This window comes from Petaurus breviceps, unplaced genomic scaffold (assembly GCF_028583685.1).
Source record: "Petaurus breviceps papuanus isolate PSGF00001 unplaced genomic scaffold, PetGlider_PUasm1.0 90466, whole genome shotgun sequence".
NCBI lineage: Eukaryota > Metazoa > Chordata > Mammalia > Diprotodontia > Petauridae > Petaurus > Petaurus breviceps.
The window spans coordinates 1,778,542-1,794,617 of NW_027187260.1; the positions used below are offsets into that span (position 1 = coordinate 1,778,542).

At 39.0% G+C, this 16,076-nt stretch overlaps 1 protein-coding gene across 2 annotated transcripts in view; it reads left to right on the forward strand.

The window, feature by feature from the left end:
• The window catches only part of NVL (nuclear VCP like), a 604,731-nt gene that overhangs the window by 559,187 nt on the left and 29,468 nt on the right, over window positions 1–16,076 (forward strand). For both annotated transcript variants that reach the window (XM_069062596.1, XM_069062595.1), the window contains one exon: window positions 11,325–11,444. In XM_069062596.1, coding sequence (XP_068918697.1) covers window positions 11,325–11,444 — 120 coding nt within the window. The remainder of the gene's footprint in view (window positions 1–11,324; window positions 11,445–16,076) is intronic.

The following is a 16,076-nucleotide window of genomic DNA, read 5'->3' on the forward strand; positions in this document are numbered from 1 at the left end:
CAATTTGCTAGGTCTGAGCTGAAATCTCAGAGGTGTTTTTTTTTTAATTTACTTATTTTTAGTTTTCAACATTTATATCCACAAGATTTTGAGGTCAGATTTTCTCCCCATCTCACCCTTCCCCCCTCCCCGAGATGGTATGCATTCTAATTACTCATTCCCCTAGGCAGCCCTTTCTTCCATCACCCCTCCCCTCCTTATCCCCTTCACCATTATTTTCTTATAGAGTAAGATAGATTTCTATACCCCATTGCCTGTGTATCTTATTTTCCAATTGTATGTAAAAACAATTTTTAACATTTGTTTTTAAAACTTTTGAGTTCGAAATTCTCTCCTTTCTCTCCCCACTCAACCTCATTGAGAAGGCAAGAAATCCAGTATAGGTTATACATTTGTAGTTATGCAAAACACTTCCATAATAGTCATGTTGTGAAAGACCAGCTATATTTCCTTCCATCATATCCTGCCCCCCATTTTTATTTTCTCCTTTGATCCTGTCTCTTTTCAAAAGTGTTTACTTCTGACTACCGCCTCCCCCAACCTGTCCTCCCTTCTATCATCCCCTCCACCCCTGCCCTTATTCCCTTTCGCCTTACTTTCCTGTAGGGTAAGATACTCATTTGAGTGTGTTTATTATTCCCTTCTTAAACCAAATCTGATGAGAGTAAGGTTCACACATTCCCTCTCACCTTCCCCCTCTTCCCCTCCATTGTGAAACCTTTCTCTTGCCTCTTTTATGTGAGATAATTTGCCCCATTCTATCTTTCCCTTTTGCCTTCCAATATATTCCTCTTTCACCCCTTAATTTTATTTTTTAGATATCATCCTTTCATATTCAACTCACCCTGTGTCCTGTATCTGTCTATCAATCAGTCCATCTGCATATATATGTATTTCCTCCCAATTACCCTAATACTGAGACAAGGTACATGAGTTACAAATATCTTTCTGTGTAGGGATATAAACAGTTCAGCTTTAATAAGTCCCTTATGATTTCTCTTTCCTGTTTGCTTTTTCTTGCTTCTCTTGATTCTTGAATTTAAAAGTCACATTTTCTGTTCATCTCTGGTCTTTTCATCGAGAATGCTTGAAAGTCCTCTATTTCATTGAATGTCCATTTGTTCCCTCCTGAAGTATTATACTCAGTTAAAACTAAGGTGATTCTTGGTTTTAATCCTAGCTCCTTTGACCTTCAGAATATCATATTCTAAGCCCTTTGATTCCTTAATGTAGAAACTGCTAGCTCTTGGGTTATCCTGATTGTATTTCCACAATATTCCAATTATTTCTTTCTGGCTGCTTGCATTATTTTTTCCTTGACCTGAGAACTCTGGAATTTGTCTGCAATATTCCTAGGAGTTTTCCTTTTGGGATCTCTTTCAAGAGGCAATTGGATGGATTCTTTCAATTTCTGTTTTACCCTCTGGTTCTAGAATATCAGGTCAGTTTTCCTTGATAATTTCTTGAAAGATGATGTGTAGGCTCTTTTTTTTGATCATGGCTTTCAGGCAGTCCATTAGTTTTTAAATTATCTCTCCTGGATCTATTTTCCAGGTCAGTGGTTTTTCCAATGAGATATTTCATATTGTCTTCTATTTTTTTAATTCTTTTGGTTCTGTTTTATAATTTCTTGATTTCTTATAGAGTGATTAGCTTCCATTTGCTCTATTCTAATTTTGAAGGACTTATTTTCTTCAGTGAGCTTTTGCACTTCCTTTTCCATTTGGCCAGTTCTACTTTTTAAGGCATTCTTCTCCTCATTGGCTTTTTGGACCTCTTGTGCCATTTGAGTTAGTCTGTTTTTTAAGGTGTTACTTTCTTCAGTATTTTGGGGGGTCTTCTGTAACAAGCTGTTGACTCATTTTTCATGATTTTCTTGTATCTCTTTCATTTCTCTTCCCGATTTTTCCTCTACTTCTCTTACTTGATTTTCAAAATCCTTTTTGAGCCCTTTCACTACCTGCAACTAATTCATAATTTTCTTGGAGGTTTTTGATGCAGGAGCTTTGACTTTGTTGTCTTCTTCTGGTTGTATGTTTTAATCTTCTTTGTCACCAAAGTAATATTTTGTAATCTGACTTTTCTTTTTACACTGCTCATTTTCCCAGACAATTACTTGACTTTTTTAGCTCTTTGTCAGGGTAAGATTTACTTCTGGTGGGGTGGGGGGTAGGTGTGCTGTCTCAGGCTTCAGGGGTTTTGTATCAGCCCCTTGATCCCCCACTCTCTGTGGGCCCAGAGCTCCGGAAGGAGCCGCTGCTCCTGCTGCTGCCACCACTGCTACCATCACCACCACTAACCTGGGGCTGGTACTGAACTGCACTCTCCTTTCACCCAGGTCCTTCATAGTTTTCTCGCTGACCTTCTGTGCTATCTTTGGCATTTGTGGGTTGAGAAGCCTGGAAACCACCACAGCTGCCAGTGATTCTGTGCCCTGAGGCCTGCTCTGGCTCTGTGTTAGGGCGGCCTGCCAGACTGCACTCCACTCGCAGTCTAGTGTGATATGCCCTTCCAGTCTTGGGCTGCAGATTTACTTCACTCTGTCATTTTGTGGGTTCTGTCGCTCTAGAATTTGTTTAGTGTCATTTTTTACAGGTATTTGGAGGGTTTTGGGGGGAGAGCTCTGGCGAGTCCCTGCTCTTACTCTGCCATCTTGACTCTACACCCCCCACCCCAGGTGGTTTTTAGAGATTTGAAGTCTTTCATAGAGTTACTAGTTTTGAATTCTCTTTAAAACTGTTTTTTAAAATACTCAGTAGAATTGATTAGAAAGTATTAGATTGTTACTCATTATTTTAAGGATATTGATAAAGGGTAGGAAATAATTTTTTTCTTACCAAACTTAGTTACCAGATGATAAGACCAGATAAATAGGACCATTAAATCCATTTCTTTTAGACAAGTCAATATTTATTCCACCCTTGAAGAACTCTAAAATTATTTCTTTATTTTATTTTATTTTTTTGCCTTTTGGAGGACAATTGGGGTTGTGTGACTTGCCCAAGGTCACAGGGCTACTTTTTTGTGTTAAATGTGTGAGGCTGGATTTGAACTCAGGTCCTTCTGACTCCAGGGCCGGTGCTCTATTCATTGTGCCACCTAGCCGCCCCTCTAAAATTATTTCTAACAGAATGTGTTGACTAGACAAGAAGTAATTAATAAATGTTTGTTATTTTTAAATAGTGATCTCCTTTGCCTCCTCAACAAGTTGTTTCAACCTTATAATGCAGATGTTCTTGCTGGATTTTAAACCCATTTCTGTTCTGTCATTAGTAAAGATAGATTCTTCAGTAAACCTGCGTACCAAAATGGGACCTGGAATTACTTCTATATAATTTTCTTGGGCAAATCTCAGACAAAGCCACGTTGAGGAAGAGGACCAGATTAATTGTTTTCTTCCATAAAATCTCTGTGAACTAGTTTTCCGCTGGGCTTCCCTCCTTTGGATTTCTCTTAGATCCATAGGAATCTCATCATACAGCAAGGTCACATCTGCCTTGGTACCCATGCCTCCTTAGTACCTTCTGTCCCTGGGACCTCTTTGGAGAGTGGAGTGGAAAATTCCTCACAAACCCTCCATTTAAAGAGAGTAGGCAGGCCAGCCATCTCTGCATTTCCCATCTAGTCCCACTCTTTTGGATTTCTTCATCATGCTTTTCCCTGTTTCCTTTTTTGGTATCCCTGGCACTTAGCTCAGTTCTTGGCATATAGAAGGTGCATAATAAATGCATATTGACAGCTAGTCTGATTTTTTTTTCTATTATATTTGTACCCAGATAATAATTCTGTTTTATGACCAGACTACTTAAATAAGAGTATTAAACATATGTCATATGTTACCATATAATAATAATGCTAGCATCAATAATTAAGCATTTATTAATCATCTATGTCCAAGGTTCTGTGCTAAGCATTTCGTTATTCTTTTCTCATTTTATTCTAAGAAGTAGTTACTCTATTTATCCCCATTTTTCAGATGAGGAACCTGAGGCAAATAGACTTGGCCAGAGTCACATATCAAATGAGTGTCTGTGGTTATATTTGAACTCAGATTTGACCTGTTGGCTAGCCTTCTAGCAATAATAAGGCTAAAACTGTACTCAAAGACTTTCTAGCGTAGTAGAACCTGCTAGAGCTTGCAGTCCTCTGGTATAGACTTTGAAAACCCAGGGTCACTGTCATACCAGGATGCATTACTCAAGTAGAATTTTATTGGGGAGAAAATAACTATAATACAAGGCAGTATTATAAAACAATATAATAATATGATAAAGAGACTTGTAAGTATGTTCTAAGTAAGAACAAGATAAAAATAGGTTTGTTGGGGTAGGTGCTATAAAGTTACTATATAGCAGGACCTTATATTTTATAGTATAAAATGTGTCAGATTGATAGTTGTGGACATTAAGCACATTAAATGTTACAGAATTTAAGTGGAGGAAGAGATTGCTTCTGGCTTACCTTTCTGGTACTCCTTGTCCTTTAATAATAATACACTCATCTCAGCTGTTAAGTTTTTCGACTCTGTGACATGTACTTCATCTGGGCCAAGAAAACTACACAGAGGTCAAGATGGCGGAGTAAAAACAGGTCCTCCCCACGGTTCCCAGCTTCCACATTCCCCAGCATGTAAAAGGGGACTCTAAACAAACTTTGGAGCTACAGAACCCAAAAAATGAGAAGCTAACCTCCCGCTGAGGACAGCCCGGCAGGAATCATCCAGCGCAGTGCTCTGGGAGCCAAGCCCAGCTCCACGCCAAGGTTTTAGCCCCAGGCCAGGCCTGATCAGCCACCGGCTGGAAGGACTAAAGATCACCAGCAGCTGTGGTCGTTTCCAGAATTATCAACACATAGATGCAAAGGACAAAGTGAGACGTCAGTGCAGTATGGAATTTGGTACCCAGTAGTTGGGAGTGCCTCGGCTTTTGTCCCCGGGGTGAGAAGCCATTGAGGGCTGCGGTGCAGCTGCTGCTGCCACATGGCAGCTTCAGCTTCTGGCCTGCAGAGTGTAGGGGGACCAAGCAACCAGTCTGAGGGGTAATCACTCTTGCTTTAACCTTCTTGGATCCGGATTGCAGTCTAGGGTGGAGGTCCTTGGGTGTGTGTCCAGCTTGCCAGGCTTTAGAGAGAGCATCCAACTAATACCTCCGGCAGCTGAGAAAACTCTAGCATTTGGGACGGAAGCTCCCCTGTCTGGTAACAGAGCCCTACTGTGGCAAAAAGCCCAAAAGTCAAGTAATTGAGTGGCAGCATGACCAGGCAAAGGAAACAAAGCAAACAGAAGAACCCAACATTAGACTCCAATTTTGGGGACAAAAAGGATCAAAGCATGGAACAGGAGGAAGACAACAAAGTCAGAACTCCTGCACCAAAAACATCAAAGGAAAGTATGAGCTGGTTGCAGGCCATAGAGGACCTTAAGAAGCAAATAAGAGAAGTGGAGGAAAAATTGGGGAGAAAAATGAGAACAATGCAAGAAAATTATGAAATGACAGTCAACAGCCTGACTGAGGAAAAAACACCTTAAAAAACAGACTAACTCAAATGGCAAAAGAGGCTCAAAAAGGCAATGAGGAGAAGAATGCCTTAAAAAGCCGAATTTGCCAGATGGAAAAAGAATCTCAAAAGCTCACTGAGGAGAATCATTCCTTCAGAATTAGATTGGAGCAAATGGAAGCTAATGACTTTATTTTTTGTTTGTTTTTTTTAATACTTTATTAACTTCTGATTTACATCATTCGTTTCCGCCAGATTTTGAGTTACAAATTTTCTCCCCGTTTTTCCCCTACCCACTGCCCCAAAATAGCAGTCCCACAGGATATCTCCTCCTCCAATCTGCTCTCTCCCATATTTTCTCCCATACCCCTTTCTACTTTTCCAGTGGATCTCTATGCCTCAGTGCCTGTATATCTTATTTCCCAATTACATGTAAGATGGTATTAATAATAGTATATGTGTGTGTGTGTGTATACACAAACATATATACACACACACACATATATACACATATACATATATTTGAATATTTAATTTTAAAACATTCAATTTCCTTCCTTCCTTGTCACCCACCCTTACTGGGAAGATATGCAGTTCAGTATAGGTTGTACATGTGTGGCTAATGCAAAACATTAACATAGTAGATATATTGTAAAAGACTAACTATATTTCCCTCCCTCCTATCCCACCCCCCACTTGTTCTATTCTCTACTTTGATCCCGTCTATTTTCAAAATTGAGTGCTTCCAACTTCCCTCCCTCCTAGCCTATGCTCCCTTCTATCATCCCCCCTCTCATCCCCTTCCCCCCCTATTCTCCTGGAGGGTAAGATACCCTATTTAGTGTGTCTTTCACTCCCTCCTCAAGCCAAATTCAATGGGAATAAGGTTGACCCATTCCCTTTTGCCTTCCTATTCTTCCCCTCCATTGTAACCATTTTCCCTTGCCTCTTCTGTATGAGATAGTTTACCCCAATCTGTCTCCCCCTCTCCTCTCATTATATTCCTCTCACCTCTTAATTTCACCTTTTAAGTATCATTCCTTCCTGTTAAATTGGTCCTGTGCCCTCTATCTATGTATATCTGTAAACATATATACACACATTCACATGTGTATTTATATGCCCATATACCCTCATATATAGACATATATATATATATATGCATATACATATCTAATCCCTTCAACTACTGAGAAAAGTTTCATAAGTTACAATCATTGTTTTTCCATGTAGGAATGTTAATAGTTCAACTTTGATAAGTTCCTTATGATTCCTTTTCCCTGTTTGCCTTCTCATGCTTCTCTTGCTTCTTGTATCTGAATGTCAGATTTTCTATTCAACTCTGGTTTTTTCAGCAAGAATGCTTGAAAGTCCTCTATTCCACTGAATGACCATATTTTCCCCTGAAACATGATACTCAGTTTTCCTGGGTAGGTGACTCTTGGTTTTAATCCCAGCTCCTTTGCCCTCTGGAATATCATATTCCAAGCCCTTCGATCCCTCAGGGTAGAAGCTGCCACATCCTGAGTTATCCTGATTGTGTTTCCACAATATTCAAATTGTTTCTTCCTGGCTGCTTGTAATATTTTCTCCTTGATCTGGGAATTCTGGAACCTGGCTATAATATTCCTAGGAGTTTTCTTTTTGGGATCTTTTTCAGGAGGTGATCGGTGGGATTCTTTCAACCTCTATTTTGCCCTCTGGTACTAAAACATCAAGGCAGTTTTCTTTGAGAACTTCCTGGAGGATGATTTCTAGGTTCTTACTTTGGTCATGGCTTTCAGGCAGTCCAATAATTTTTAAATTATCACTCCTGGATCTATTTTCCAGGTCAGTGGTTTTTCCCATGAGATATTTCACATGGCCTTCTATTCTTTCATTTGTTTGGATCTGATTAACAGCATCTTGATATCTCATAAAGTCATTAGCTTCCATTTGCTCCAATCTAATTCTGAAGCAATGATTCTCCTCATTGAGTTTTTGAGATTCTTTTTCCATCTGGCAAATTCGGCTTTTTAAGGCATTCTTCTCCTCATTGCCTTTTTGGGCCTCCTTTGCCATTTGAGTCAGTCTGTTTTTTAAGGTATTATTTTCCTCAGTCAGGCTGTTGACTCTCATTTCATAATTTTCTCGCGTTGTTCTCATTTCTCTTCCCAATTTTTCCTCCACTTCTCTTATTTGGTTTTCAAAATCTTTCTTAAGGTCCTCTATGGCCTGTAACCAGCTTGTATTTTCCTTTGAAGCTTTTGGTGCAGGAGTTCTGAATTCATTGTTTTCCTCCTGTTCCATGCTTTGCTCCTTTTTGTCCCCAAAGTAGGAGTGTATTGTTGGAATCTTCTGTCTGCTTTGTTTCCTTTGCCTGCTCATTTTGCCACTCAATTACTTGACTTTTGGGCTTTTTGCCACAGTAGGACTCTGACACCAGACAGGGGAGCTTTCGTCCCAAACGCTGGGGTTTTCTCAGCTGCCAGAGGTATTAGATGGGTGCCCTCTCTTGAGGTCTCAACACCCTCCAGCAAGCTGGACACACACCCCAGAACCTCCACCCTAGACTGCAATCCAGATCCAAGCAGGTTAAAGCAAGAGTGATTACCCCTCAGACTAGTGCTTGGTCCCCCTACACTCTGCAGGCCAGGAACTGAAGCCGTGGTGCTGGCTGGCTGTGCCGGCGTCTCAGTGGCTTCGAAAAGCCACGCACTCCCACTTACTGGTCCCAAAGTGCAGACTGTACTGACCTCTCACTTTGTCCTTTGTGTCTATGTGTTGATAAACTGCCACAGCTGCTGGTGATCTGGGGTCCCTCTGGCTGGTCAGGCCTGCCCTGGGGCTAAAGCCTCGGTGTGGGGCTGGGCTCAGCTCCCAGAGCGCTGCGCTGGATTCCTGCCAGCCTGCCGGGGTGTCCTCAGTGGGAGGTTAGTTTCTCTGTGTCATTTTGTGGGATCTGCAGCTCCAAAGTTTGTTTAGAGTCCCCTTTTTACATGGATTGGGGAGGGTGGAAGCTGGAGCTGCAGGAAGGTCGTGCTTCTACTCTGCCGTCTTGGCTCCGCCCCCAGCTAATGACTTTATGAGAAATCAAGATGCTGTTAAACAGATCCAAACAAATGAAAGAATAGAAGGCAATGTGAAATCTCTTATTGGAAAAACCACTGACCTGGAAAATAGATCCAAGAGAGAGAATTTAAAAATGATTAGGCTACCTGAAAGCCATAAACAAAGAAAGAACCTAGAAATCATCCTCCAAGAAATCCTCAAGGAAAACTGCCCTGATGTTTTAGAACCAGAGGGCAAAATAAGAGGTTGAAAGAATCCACCCGTCACCTCCTAAAAAAGATCCCAAAAAGAAAACTCCTAGGAATATTGTAGCCAGGTTCCGGAATTCCCAGATTAAGGAGAGAATATTACGAGGAGCCAGGAAGAAACAATTTGAATATTGTGGAAACACAATCAGGATAACCCAGGATCTGGCAGCTTCTACCCTGAGGGATCGAAGGGCTTGGAATATGATATTCCAGAGGGCAAAGGATCTGGGATTAAAGCCAAGAATCACCTACCCAGCAAAACTGTGTATCATGTTTCAGGGGACAATATGGTCATTAAGTGGAATAGAGGACTTTGAAGCATTCTTGATGAAAAAACCAGAGTTGAATAGAAAATTTGACATTCAGGTACAAGAAGCAAGAGAAGCATGAGAAGGTAAACGGGGAAAAGAAATCATAAGGAACTTTTCAAATTAGAACTATTAACATTCCTACATGGAAAAACGATAATTGTAACTGATGAAACTTTTCTCAGTATAAAAATAGTTGAAGGGAGTGTATATATATATATATATATATATATATATATCAGGTGGTATATAGGCATATAAATACATATGTGAATGTGTGTATATATGTTTACTGGTAGACACTGATAGAGGGCACAGGACCAATTTAATAGGAAGGATGATACTTTAAAGGTGAAATTAAGAGGTGAGAGAGGAATATAATGAGAGGAGATGGGGAGAGACAGAATGGGGTAAACTATCTCATATAGAAGAGTCAAGGGAAAATGGTTACAATGGAGGGCAAAAGGGAATGGGTCAACCTTATTCTCATTGAATTTGGCTCACGGAGAGTAGGGGGGAAGGGGATAAGGGGGGGATGATGGAGTGGAGGGCTGGCTGGAGGGGAGGGAAGTTGGAAGCACCCACTTTTGAAAAAGGACGGGATCAAAGTAGAGAATAGAACTAGTGGGAGGTGGAATAGGAGGGAGGGAAACATAGTCAGTCTTTTACAATATATCAGCTATGTTAGTGTTTTGCATAAGCTGTACATGTACAACCTATACTGAACTGCTTGTCTTTCCAGGAAGGGCAGGTGACAAGGGAGGAAGGGAATGAATCAAATGTTTAAAATATATATGTACTATTAACAATACTATTTTACATGTAATTGGGAAATAAGATATACAGGCGCTGGGGTGTAGAGATCCACAATGCCCTACTGGAAAAGTCAAAGGGGGTATGAGAGAAGATATGGGAGAGAGCAGATTGGAGGAGTGGATATACTATGGGACTGCTATTTTGGGGTGGTGGGTAGGGGAAAAACGGGGAGAAAATGTGTAAGTCAAAATCTGGCAGAAATGAATGATGTAAATCAGAAATTAATAAAACATTTGAAAAATGAAAAAAAAAACTACTCAGAGCATTTGGGGGCTCTCATCTCCTTTCTTACCATGGACACAAATTACCTCTTCACCACATTGTTCTATCCTTTCTAGTCTAGTGGATCTCCCACCCCCTCTTTTTAATGGAGGAAATGGAATAAAAAAGAAGTTGAAGACTTTGAGTTCTCTCAGTCTTATATGAAAATTTTACCTAGTTTCTCTCCCTGGGCACATTTTCCTTCTTTGTTTCTGTGCACGACCTTTTAGAAGCCTTATCAGACGGCTCCCTGGGCTCTTATCTTAGCTCCTTTATATATTTTCCCTTTTGGTTTCTCATCAAGAACATTCACTATCTTATTGTCTTACTTTTTCTAGAGAGCTTTTCTTTCTTGTCTTTCCTTGTACGTTCTCAGGCCATGGAATTAATCCTTATAATTTTATAAAGTCAAGGTTACAGCTACATCCTCTGTGGTTATCATGAATACTAAAGTATCAGTAAGTTTTTCTTGCTGGGCAGAATAGCAGTTTCCTCGTCACTTTGTTGTCATCCTGAGAAAAGAAATAACCAGTGGGGTGGTTAGCCACAACTTAGCTTCTTGTGGTGGCCTTCACCTTCCAGATTCACCTCTTCCTAGATCTTTGCAGTTCAGAGTGCTGCATCTTCAGGGCCATGTCTAGTGTCTGAGAACAGAGAAATAGGGACCTCAGAGGACCCTGTTATGGCCTGAATACTTGGGCACTAGCTGTGTAGCCACTCCCCTAGGTCTTCACACTCCCTACTCTGGACTTTTCAGACCACCATGGGATTTTTTCAGAGGAATGTTGTGCTGTTGCTTCTTCTAGACACAAGTCTTGCTGGCTACGTGTGTCTGTCTGATCTCTCATCATGTTGGCATTGGCTTGGGAGTGGAGATGTGGGGAGATCTTTTTTTTCCTGTGGGCTTCTGATTGACTTTTTTCTCCCATTCCTGAGATGGACGAACTATTTATTCTAATTTTTCTTTAGAGTTCTTGTTCGTTATTTGGTCTAGTGTAAGCTTCAGTTTTGCTGGAATTGATGTATGGAATTTAGGCAGCTGTCTCCCAGTTCAGGTGGCCATCTTGGCGCCTTGGTAGCATTGTTTTTAAAAAAATCACTCAACCTAAGCTTTCTCCTTTTGTTTCTTACCATACATATTTAGTATGTTGGGCAGAGTGAGTCAGCTGTGCGACAGGTCTTCCAGCGTGCTAGAAGTTCAGCGCCATGTGTCATCTTTTTTGATGAAATAGATGGATTGTGCCCTCAGAGAGCAAAAGTGGAGGTAAGTCTCACAGATGACATACTCTTTTATTTGTATCTGTTTCTGTCTCTTAAAAAGGGTAAGTTTGCAATGTTCTTTTATTATTTTAGAAAATGAGTTTGTGAAGTATTATCAGCTTTTTTGTGAAGTTTTATCACTTTTTCTGGGTTACATTACATAGACCCATGATTTTTTTCCCCTCATTTTACCTTACTTGTATCTCAACTACTCTGCTACATTGATACCATCTTCTCTACATGATAAGAAAGGGGAGGAAGTTAAGCTTTGGATTCTTACAACCTGTGACTTAGAGCCTTATCATCTTGGGGGCTCTAGAGAAAGAAGACTTACAATTTCTCTGCTTCCAGAGGCCCAGAGGTGGATTTTTTTTTAATACAACCAAGCAAATGTCCTATAGTTGTAGGTTTCTAAATAAGACTTCAAGAGATTCACTTAGAAATGGGATTAGTAGTTCAGAGTTCTATGTTGGGCCATGTATGTTTTTCTAGCTGAACTGTTAGACTGGATTTTGACTTTAGTTTTTTCCCCTTTTCTGGAGAGACCCACAAAGTTTTCTCATCATTTATTCTTCAGCCAATTGAATAGAAACTGCTTCCTTTTCAATTCCTTTCACTTTTAGCATGAAAGGGCATGACATTTACATGCTGAATCTGAAACCTTTTTTTTTTTTTTTTGCTTTTTGGGGGGCAGTTGGGGTTAAGTGACTTGGCCAAAATCACTTGGCTAGTAAATGTGTCAAGTGTCCGAGGCCGGATTTGAACTCAGGTCCTTCTGACTCCAGGGCCAGTGCTCTATTCACTGTGCCACCTAGCCGTCCTTATGATACCTTTTTAAAAAAAATCTTTTAAGTCTTCTTAAGGATTAACTTTAAAACCTGTGGAGGGAAAATTCTAATCATGTTTTCATTTCTCTTTTACCTTAGAAAAACAATCTGGAATTAGACTTGGACAAATACTTGAAAAATAATAATTTAAATAGGGTTATATTTTTCATATATTTGGTGTTCAAATAGATTTTTTTTCCTGATAAGGCAAAAAAAAGAGAAAAAAATGCACTTAATGTGGCAACATTGCCTCAAATTTACTAAGTATATAGAGGCAGGCTAGTATAAGCAAGATAAATTGCTTTTTTTTAGGGCATGAAAATTTGATTCCAAATCCTGCCTCTGACCTTATCCAGCATACCCTGAGCATATACTTAACCTATCTGGGCATCATACTAAAGGGCTTCATACTAAAGTGTAAACGTAGTTTGCAGTCTGCCTTAGTGTATAGATTTCCCTATGTTCACTCTTGAGTATTATATCCCTCACAACCGTATTTTGTCATGGACCCATGGCCATTCTGCTGAAGTGTATGAAGCCCTTCTCAGAAGAATGTTTTTAAATGTATAAAGTAAAATGCATATGATTACAAAAGATATTGAAATGTATTGAATATTCATATTTTAATATACTGATATTTTGAAATATTGTTGTCAAGTTATTTTTATAAAACTAGTTCAAGGACTTCAAGTTAAGAACTTCTGCCTTGATTAGCAAGCAGCCAACCATATTACATGTTTTTAAAAGGCAGTTCATTGGATGGTATATGAAGGCATAATACTTCAAATGGCCTAGTACACTGCACGTTGATTATCTAAACTTTCTTACAAAAGGGGAAGATAACTTGAGTCAGGTATAAGAATATCAATTACTTGATACAGAATGTAATTCCAGACTTGGTGTATTAGAAAAATAATGCTTCGTAATCACTGGGTTGTGTTGGATATCTATTGTACCTGTATTCTTATGATCTAACATAGAGAATCCAGTGCAGAGTCCTCCGAACCAATTTTTTTTTTCATAGCCAATGCAGTAGACCTGACTTTAAGTCCTGACGTTGTACTTAACTACCTATATAACTTTGACCAAGTCCCTGGACCTAATTTGGCTTTAGTTTCCTCATTTATAAAAATGAATAGCCTTGACTAGCTCTCAGTTATTTTTTCAGTCCTAAAACCTAAGATTATAAATAGTATATAGCCTATTCTCTGTTGCCATTAGAACAATGGCTATTAAATGCTCACTCCATTGACAGAACAGGACTCCATAACCATGACCTAAACTATGCATTACTATACCTATCATACTTTATTATTGAATTTTATTATTGCCACCATGGTATTGGGCCTGTCTATTTTTTATTATATGTCACATTCCTGGACCCCTTCCTGAATTTTCTTGGGCCTATTCAGTGCCAAATAAAAATTTTTCTCTAAAATACTAATATTTTTTTTTGTTATTAGTAAGAATTAAATTCTGTATTTCTTATAGCCATTATCCAGTTGATGGGTAACTACTTCTTTTTTCTTTCCAGTTCTCTGTTACCAAGAAAAATTGTGCTACAAATATTTTAAAAATAAATTGGATTTTTGTTTGTGTCTGAATTCCTTGGCTAAATGCTCATGGGTGAGCAAAGCATACAAAGTTTAGTTACTTGTTTTACATAATTGCAGATTAATATCTAGAATGACTAGATCAGGTTAAACTCTTAGCACTGGTGTAGCGTATCGTTGCCTTCCTGTTACCCTCCTGTCCTTGATCTTGTTTTGGTCGTGTTTGCCACTTTGCAAGGTGTGAGGTAAAATCTAAGAGTTGTTTCAGTTTGTGTTTCTCTCATTATTAATGATTTGACTGAAGGAAGGAAACCCAGAGGGGCAAGACGGCGTTGAAAGTCATGTGTTAAAAGTATAATAAAATTTAAAAAGAAAAAGGTCTACATAATAGACAAATTTGTTTTATTCTTTGTTATGGAAATTCTCATTTTATTTGGAATTTGTTAATTCCAGAATTTAAAAAATAGTAAAAAAAAAAAAAATTAGTTACTTGGAGAGTGTTTTTATGTAGCCACTTACGGTTTGCAGTTGTTTTCTACCTTCTTTGTTCATATCTTTTTATGACTTTTCTTGCTAATTAGTAGTTGGGACTTTTATATGTGTCAATAGTTCCTTATGTAGTAAACTTTTATCAGTGATCTTTGTAAAGGTTTTGTCTGCATTGACTTTATGCAAAAACTTTTAAATTTTCTGTAATACAAATAGTTTGCTTTGTCTTTTATTATTTTTTTCTCTTATTTAATAATTTCTCCTTAACAGTAATTGTGAACCTTCATCTGTTCTCAAAACCTTTTGGGATGTGATTTATATATTAAATATCCATAAATATTTACATATCAGTTGGAACATGTCATGATATGTGTGGTTTAACATCATCAATTTGTTCAAGTACATTCATTAACACATGCCCAAAGAATTTGTTTAAAAGTTTTTAAATTAATTTTTAAGGTGTTTATTGAATCAGTCATAAGGAATGTTGTTATTATTCCTCAAAGTTAAGAAACTAAAGTTTAAGTTTTTAAGAACTGACAACTAGGGGTGGCTAGGTGGTGCAGTGAATAGAGTACTGGCCCTGGAGTCAGGAGGACCTGAGTTCAAATTCAGGCTCAGACACTTAACACTTACTAGCCATGTGACTTTGGGCAAGTCACTTAACCCCAGATGCCCCTCCAAAAAGCAGAAACAAAACAAAACAAAAAAAGAATTAACAACTAAACTTTAAAAGATATTTAGCCTTTGCAAAGAGTTACTTTAAACAAACCTTTCTCTTACTCTAAAATATAGAATAACCTTTCAGTTATATCTTCTTTGCTAAAAAAGCATATTTTCCAATGGACTCTTCTCTCGTGGCCCCACAGTTTGCCATGAAAGATAGGTGGTTGAATTCATGGACATTCACCATAGGTGAATTAAAAAAAATATTTTTTTTGCCCATACCAGCCAGAATTCAGAGGGCACATATAATGAGCTGCTGCAGCAAGGAAAACAAAATGTTGTGGGATAAAAACTATATATATGATTTTTCTTTGACTTGACTAAAACCAATTGGGTAGAAAGGAAAAGGGGTAGACAGTTCACCCACCCCCCAAATTTGGACTTTATCATGATGAAGCTCCACCAGAGCTGATGGTATAGAAAAGGGCTGTTGAAAGGCTTTAGACTAGTCTCCTTTTTCTTCCTCCTGCCCCAGAGCCTTGTGGAAACAGCAGAGGAAAGAAGCAGGAATAGTAGCATCAGTGACTACAGCGATACTTCTAGACCCTGGCAAAGTTGCCTCGGCATCTGCCTACGCAGTCAGGTGTGCCTGGGCACACCTACCATAATCTGTATGTAAGCCTGTGGCCAAGATTCTGGTGTAAATACAATTTCTGCCAGTCCTTTCCCTAGTTGTTAATGTTGCATTTAATCTCTTTATCAGTAATATGAGCTATTTAAAGTGACCCTGAAGGCATTTGCATTCTCAGGAATATAGAGAGACAGTTATGGTTAGCTTTTTCAAATGTTATCTTCTGTAAAACTGGAGCTCCTGGGACATGGAGTGTACAGGTTGCAGTTCTCATTCTCTCTACCATCCATTTCACATCCCAGAGCATCATTGCCATTGTACAGGGAGATTTTACAAATACCAAAATTGTACCCTGGCTTGAGAATTGATGCTGAGCTACAGTCATTTTCTGAATTTCCTGCCATGGCATCTTTCAACGACATTATGAAAGAAGAACCCTGACTTCTGTTTGAACAAAGCCTCATACAAAA